General features: G+C 62.4%; 1 protein-coding gene across 1 annotated transcript in view; it reads left to right on the top strand.

The window, feature by feature from the left end:
* The window catches only part of TBX10 (T-box transcription factor 10), a 6,859-nt gene extending 627 nt beyond the window's left edge, over positions 1-6,232 (top strand). Inside the window, exons 2-7 of the mRNA XM_044684254.1 lie at positions 1-186; positions 1,465-1,636; positions 2,499-2,654; positions 4,286-4,353; positions 4,616-4,710; positions 5,889-6,232. The exon at positions 1-186 is cut by the window's left edge and continues 70 nt beyond it. Coding sequence (XP_044540189.1) covers positions 1-186; positions 1,465-1,636; positions 2,499-2,654; positions 4,286-4,353; positions 4,616-4,710; positions 5,889-6,232 — 1,021 coding nt within the window. The remainder of the gene's footprint in view (positions 187-1,464; positions 1,637-2,498; positions 2,655-4,285; positions 4,354-4,615; positions 4,711-5,888) is intronic.
* Positions 6,233-7,500: the final 1,268 nt, after the last annotated feature.

The raw sequence follows: 7,500 nt of genomic DNA, 5'->3' as shown, positions 1-7,500 counted from the left end.
GTGGGTGGCCAGGCTGGGGCCCTCCCTGCCTTACGGCCGGGCCCCAGCCGACCCGGGGGAGGCCGGTCCCCAGCCAGGCTGGAAGAATCCTCACGTGTCGAACGTGACGGTGCAATTGGAGATGAAGAGTCTGTGGGAGGAATTCAACCAGCTGGGCACCGAGATGATCGTCACCAAGGCGGGAAGGTACGGGGAGGGGCCTGGGCTGGCTNTCGAATCCCGGCCCCGCCACGCACTCCCCAGGAGACCTCAGACCAGGTGCCGAGGCCATCTGAGGCTAGATTGGAGGAAACGGGCGCGTTTAGCCTGAGAAGGCAGGAGAACCCCTTTCAGAGCCGCCTGTGGAAGGCCAGGCTTGGCCGACTTTTCCCCAGAGGGTGGAACCGACAGAGTCGGGATGGGAGATGCTGCCAAGAATTTAGGCTCAAAATCAGGGGGAAACTCCTGGCCTTGGGGAGCAGCAGGGACCCCGGAGGGAAGTCTCTGAGAGAAGATGAGGTGACCGTGTGTGCGTCAGGGGGATCCTGTGGAGGATTCTTGTTTGGGGGTGAGCTGGGGCAGAAGCGGCTCCTCACATCCCTTCTGCATTTAGATTCTGGGCCTTAGTTTATCCATTCCTAACATTCCTTCCAGCTCTAAATTCTAGAACTTATCCATCAGCCCCTTTGTTTTACCCAAGTGGAAACTGAGGCACAGAAAAGGAGGAGCTGCCAGGCTGGGGCTTGGGCTCTGATAATCACCCCTCCAGCGTCTGCCTTCAGGATTTACCAAACGCTTCTTCCACAGTCACCCTGTCCAGGACGGGCACGAGCCCACTTTACAGATGAGATAACTGAGGACCGGGGGGGCTCGTCCTTTACCTCCGGCCACACCGCCAGGAAGCCTCAGAGCCAATGGGAGCTTGGCTGCCTCTGGCCCCTCGTCCGTGGCCTGAAGCCCTGGGACTCCCCAACCCTCCCTGGGCCTCCGTTTCTCAGTCTCTAAAGTAAGAAAAGGCTCGACTATGTGGCCTCTGATGTCCCTTCCAGGTCTAGCTCTAGACTCCAGGCATCCTTCAGGGCTGTCACGGGCCGTAGAGAACATGCCCCCATTTTACAGAGGTGGAAACTGAGGCTCCCGAGAGTCAGGGGGAAGCCGAGATCCAAGCCTGGGTCTTCTGGCTCCTCGGTTGGCCGAGTCGTTTGAGCGGTCTCTGACTCTGGGTGGGCTTTTCTTGGCAAAGGTGCTGGAGGGCTCGGCTATTTCCTTCTCCAGATCGCTTTACAGATGAGGAAACCGAGTCAAGGTGAAGTGACTCGCCCGGGGTCACCCTCCCGGGAGGGGGACCTGAGCAGCAGGGGTCCCCCACTTCTCACTAGGCAGGTCGGCCTCCGAGAGCCGGGGAGGGTGTCCTTCCGGCCGGCGAGGGGCTGAGGGGGAGCGAGGTTGGGGTCACCCGTCCCCCTTTCCTGCTCTGCCCACCAGATACGCCTTCCACAGCTCCACGTGGCTGGTGGCGGGGAAGGCGGACCCGGCCACGCCTGGCAGGATGCACTTCCACCCGGACTCGCCGGCCAAGGGGGCCCAGTGGATGCGCCAGATCGTCTCCTTCGACAAGCTGAAGCTCACCAACAACCTGCTCGATGACAACGGCCACGTGAGTGCGAGACGCTGGAGCGGGGACAGCGCCACCCCGGGGCGCCGGGAGGGACGAGGGCTGGGCAGTGACGGGCACAGAGCTGGGCAGGGGGGGCGGAGCGGACGAAGAGGAGGACGGGGCCGGCAGGGCCGGGGGGCTCAGGGGAAGGAAGCCGAGGGAGGCTCCGAGGGACAGCCTCAGGACCGCCTCAGGACCGCCATGTGGAAGCACGGTGAAGGGTTGAAATGGCGCATTTGGTGGGGAGAGATCTGGGTTCAAATCCAGCTCTAATCCTTCCTAGCAGTGGGACCTTCCTCACTGGGGCCTCAGTTTCTTCCTCTGGGAACGCTGATTTCCCAGGCTCCTTCCAATGCTGAACCCTCTTCAAATGTCAGATTTTTCCTCACTTTCTCTTTTTTACGAGACCTGACATTTTGTTGGCTAGGGAACTTCTAGTGTGGAAAGTCCTTCCCCTGGCAATGGGTCTGTAATGTGTAATCTTAGAGAGCCGTGTGGACACCCAGAGGGAAGGTGACTTGCCCAGGGCTACACGGTCAGGATCTACCAGAGAGAGAACCTGAACTCGGGTCTTCCTGGCATGTCTCTTTCGCCTCCACCCTGTATGACAGAAATAATCGGGGTCTCTGTCACTCCCCACTTTCCTGTGGGATCCCCAAGGCAGGCGTCCTCCAAGCATTTGAGTCTCCCGAGTTAGACTGTGATTGTCCCACCATTGGCTCCCAGAGGGGCATCCCTCGGGGTGGGAGCCCTCCAGGTCCTGCCCTCTGGGGTCCCCCTTCGCAGGGGATCCCCTCTCCCAAGCCCCATCCCTGGGGGTGCTGGGCTGCCGCTCCCCCACGTGAAGCCTCTGTCCTCGCAGATCATTCTGAACTCCATGCACCGCTACCAGCCCCGATTCCACGTGGTGTTTGTGGACCCGCGCAAGGACAGCGAGCGCTACGCGCAGGAGAACTTCAAGTCCTTCGTCTTCTCCGAGACTCAGTTTACAGCGGTGACAGCCTACCAGAACCACAGGGTGAGCCCTCTGGCCCGCGGGGGGCCCGAGATCGTCCCCTCCTGCCGCCCCCCTTCACACTCCCAGACTCCTTAGCTCTGCAGACTTGGGCATCCTCGAGGGACGCAGAGCCTCGGGCTCCTTTGGAGCCTTCGCTTCCTGCCCAGAAATGGGGGCCGGCTTGGGGAGTCCCTTCCCTCTCTGTTCCCTCCTCTGCAAAGGGGGGATGGGATCGGAGGCTCTCCCTGCCGCGGGCAGAGGGGACGGGCAATGGGGCAGAGACGCTGCGGGCAGCTGGGGAAGCCCAGAACCAGGCCCCTCGAGTCTGCCTGGGTCATCTGCTCAGGGAGCCGTCCATCTGCAGTATTCCAGACAGCTGGCCATTTGGGCGCCCGGAGCCCCGTTCTCCCCACTGGCCCATAGCTTCGGTCCGTAGGCCGTCTTTCCTGGCACGGGAGCCCCAGAAGGCTTGGACTCCTCCATATTGCTTTTGGTTCTCTCCCTTGGGGCCAGGGCAGAACAAGGCTCCCCTCTCCTCCCCCCCAGTCCTTCAAATACGTGAAAGCAGCTCTCGTGGCCCTTTCCCAGGCACCCCTCCTTCACCATTCATACCCCCAATGTCTCAAAAAATCCTCTTGGTTGGGGGTCGCTGGGTGGCTCAGTGGATAGAGACCCAGGCTTGGAGATGGGAGGTCCTGGGTTCAAATGTGGCCTCAGACACTTCCCAGCTGGGTGACCCTGGGCGAGTCACTTCACCCCCATTGCCTAGCCCTTAGGGCTCTTCTGCCTTGGAAACAGTACACAGTATGGTATATATATGACTCCTACCTTAGCGAAGCCCTTCCTAAGAAAAGGAGAGTTCTGTGCAATAATTGAGGGGGGCCTGACCAGGGCGGAAGACAGCAGGATTTCCTGGTCTTGGACTTTGTGACTCAACACAGCCTGAGAATAAATCAGCCATTTGCCCGGCCCGTCTTCCATTCTCCCTATTACTGCTCTAGGTTTCATCAGGCCAGTTGCTTTCTAGTGAGATCTCACCATCTTGCTCCTCGGGACATTGATTCCTTGGACCCATGAGAGCCTTGACATTTGTTCCTAGTCGCTCTCCTCCTCTTCAGCTCGTTGGGGGCTTTTAGCCTGCTGACAGCCCACCTCTGTCCTAATTCAGTGTCACCACCCATGGGATAAGCATGCCATCCTCAAGTAGAATGGGGTGTTGGCACACCCCCAGGTCCCCCCCAGAATAATTACTGTCGCATAATTCACTGATGGAAACATTAAACTACACAGGACCAAACAAGCCCCCTTGGGGCCAGCTATTGGATTCCTGAGTCCCTCCTTGGTCCTCCCCCAGCCTCAGAACCTCAGGAATTGTTTTTCCTCCCGGAGAATGGGATGCAATGCTTGGCTGCTGGAGATGGGAGTCAAGAGAGTGCTGGGATGGATAACAGGGCACAGGGGACCAGGACGGCCTAGGGGTTGGGGCGAGAAGCTCGCAGGTGGCCAGCTTGGTGCCTCTTCACCCCCTGGAATCCGTGGGTGATGCTGAAGGAGGGGGAGGGGGGCTGTCCCAGGGGCCCCGGGACAAGCGGGGTTCATTCTCGCTGGCTCTTCTACCCTGAGTCAAAACCAGCTTCTCTCTTCTTCCCCAGATCACTCAGCTAAAGATCGCCAGCAACCCGTTTGCCAAGGGCTTCCGAGAGTGTGACCCGGACACCTGGTAATGACCGGGGCAGGCCAGGGGGACGGGCCCAGCTCGCGCTCCCATTGGGCTTTGGGGTTCATGAAACCTTGATTCCAGGGGGCGTGGGGTCCCGCCTTGGGCCCCCTGGTTCTGACTGAGCTGGACCCTCTGCCTCTGGACCTCTTAACCCCTGGAGCACACAGACCCCTACGGGATAGAGGGGCCGCGCTCCTGTCCCCCTTCCCCTCCCTCGGCCCCCCTCCAAAGCCGCCTCAGTTCTCTGGGTCTGTGCCCCCAGGCCCAGGGCCTCGAGGCCCATGCTCGGCCCCATGCCCGGACGCAGCCAGAGCAGCCTGGCACCGCTGTTGAAGAAGGACCAGCAGAAGGAGCAAGGTGAGGCCCTCTCTTGGGGGTGCCGTGACAGAGGAGGATTCTGGGACAGAGCTCCTGACTCTGGAGGGGCCGCAGACTCCCCTCCCTTACCCCCACCCTCTCTCCAGCCTCCACTTTCCTCCCAGGCCTGGCCGAGGCTGACTTTAGGGGTGCCGGAGGCCGGCTGCTCAGTGGGTAGGGTACGAGGCTAAGAAAGCCACAGATTTGCTCCCCACTTAGCCTGTCTGTGCAGCCTCGAACCCTTTCGTCGGGGCAGCTCCCAGAAGGGACCAGATCCAAAGCCTGCCTTGCTGGCCTCTTCACGTGAGGACGCTAGTGAGAATCCAGGGCAGCTTCCAGAAAGGGGAGGCCATGCGGCCAGATGGCGAGGAGAGGGCAGGCAGGAGGGCCGCCAGCTCCGTCGTGGCCATCCCCGCCCGCACAGCCCTCCTCTCGCTGCAGATTCTTCCCATCTGGTGGACGAGGAAGCTGAGAGGGGTTAAGTGACTTGCTCAGGACCACACGGCTCATCAGAGATCCCCGAATTTCAGCTGAAAGGGGCCCCAGGGATTCCCTAGCTCAGGCCGCTGGTTGTGCGGGCCGGATGGGAGCCGCCATTTGTCCCAAATCCCCAAGAGGCCGCAGGAGAGGCGAGCAGGGATTAGAACCCGGGTCCTGGGACTCCAGCCCTGGCTGGCGCTCCTTCCACAACATCCTGCCTGAGCAGAGCAGCACAACCAGGGCTCCGGAAGGGCCCTTCGAGGGCAGCCAACTCCATGGTGCCGCCATCTTGAATGATGTCCATAAGCTGGAGGAGGCCTGGGAAGGTTTGGCCTGGAGAAGGCTATGGGCAGGGCTTTAAGGAGGGGAGCTTTGCCTCGGGGAGCCCCGGAGTCCCCGGAAGTGTTGAGGGAGGGGGTGAGCTCCCCGGGGCTCAGGAGGCTCTGAGATGCTGCGATGCCCTCAGGGACAGCCTGCTGCCATGATGTGTGGGAGTGAAGGGAAGAAAAACTCTGGAAACCTGGGTTCGAATCTTCCTGTATCGTTAACTTGAATGATTTGGGGCTCCTCCGCCGGCCTGGGGCTCCCCTCCAGATGCTCTGTCTGAGGGGGGCAGTGGATCGGAGGGGGGTGCCCAGAGACGCTCCCACCCCGTGTGTCCGCCTTGGGTCCAGCCAGGGAACTCTTTCCTTTGGCAGGTGTGGACAAAGCTGGCCAGAGCTTCCAGCCCAGATTCTCCACCTCCGCCTCCGCCTCCAGGATGGCCTCCCAGCTCCACCACCACTCCGGGCTGTCCAGAGGGATCTCTGGGGCCCCTCGGCCCAGCCCTGCCCGCCTGCCCCCAGAGGTCCTTCTGGCGGCCCCCAGCTACGGGCCTGTCTCCTACCCCGGCCTCTACGTGGGCGCCTCGGCCAGGGCGCGCTCCGCCCCGTACCCTCTCCCCGAGGCCAAGGCCGGGGGAAGCCAGGGCACCCTCCATCTGCAGCCTCCCCCGAGCGTCCTGGGCCTCCTGACGCAGGGCCGGAGCCAGAACGCAGAGTGAGGACCGCGAGTGGGCGTGGGGGGGGTGGCAGAGCTGGGGCAGGATCGGCCCTCCCAGCGCCCCCCACGCCGTCCCTTGCCTTACCCGATGCCTCTCTTTAGCCTCCTGGGCCCATTTCACAGAGGAGAAAACCAAGGCGAGGCGATTCATCCAGGATCACCCCCTCACGAGCTCCCTCCCCAATTCCTAGCCCCACCTCGGACCCCGCCTGGCCCAGGGACTTTGTCACTTGGGCTGACTGCGTGGGGGCGGGGCGTCGTGCCGCCCCTCTGGGCCCCTCCCCCACAGCCTGCCCCGCCACCTCTTCCCCCTCCCCCCTAGAGGGAATCCCGAGGGCGGCCCCGGAGCCGGAGTAGGTGGGTGGGGAAGCCGGCACCCTCCTCCCCCGGGCCTGGCAGGGGAGTGGGGAGGTGGCTCCGACCCCCGTCGCCCCTTTCCTTGGACATTAAACGGCTTGGCCTGGACCGTGTGCTTGTGAAGCTGCTTTGGGGGGGCCAAGTGGGTTCTCGGGCCCGAGAGGAGGCTGGAAATGCTCAGCCGGAAGCAGGCATTTCCGTCTAGCCTGGCTCTTCCTGGGCTTTCTGGCCCATTTTACAGGTGAAGAAACTGAGGCTCAGGTCACACAAGCTAAACTTCTGGGGCGGGATCTGAACACAGATCTGTCCTGGCCTCCCTCCGAGGACTCTGGGGCCTGATAAGAAACTCTCCCCCAGCCTTGGGAATGAGAGGGGGGACCGCCCTGCCTCCAGTGGGAAGGGGAAGGAGGTCCCTGCCTGGACTCAGACGCCTCCTAGCTGGGTGATCCTGGGCCAGTCGCTTCACCCTGTCAGCCTCAGTTTCCTCATCTGTAAGTGGAGCTGGAGAAGGGAATGGCTCACGGACTGTGCCTCAGCCCCACAGGAAGCGCCTCCTGCCGGCCCTTCCCCACCTCGGGCTCCCCAGCACCCGGCAGGCGCTTTAACAAAGCTGGCGGTCGCTGTCAGGACCTCGCGGTCATCCAGGATGACTCCTCCTCCCTTTAGAGGGGAAAGGACTGGCCCAAGGTCACAGCTACAAGCCCGGGCAGAGCTGGACCCGAGCCCAGGAAGACCGAAGGGGACGAGGCTCCCCCCTTCCCCCTCCCCCCCGGCCCTGTGCCGGGGGCGGAGCCTCCCCCTGCTTGGTGGTGGGGGAGGTCCCGAGTCAGGGTGCTTCGGGATCCCCGCGAGCCTCGTCACACCCACACGCACCCCCACCCCCACCCCCACCCAGCGCGCCCGGCCCCGGAG

This window comes from Gracilinanus agilis, unplaced genomic scaffold, assembly GCF_016433145.1.
Source record: "Gracilinanus agilis isolate LMUSP501 unplaced genomic scaffold, AgileGrace unplaced_scaffold47020, whole genome shotgun sequence".
Classification (NCBI taxonomy): domain Eukaryota; kingdom Metazoa; phylum Chordata; class Mammalia; order Didelphimorphia; family Didelphidae; genus Gracilinanus; species Gracilinanus agilis.
The sequence above is the reverse complement of the archived record's forward strand: the minus strand, read 5'-3'. Positions and strand labels throughout refer to the sequence as shown.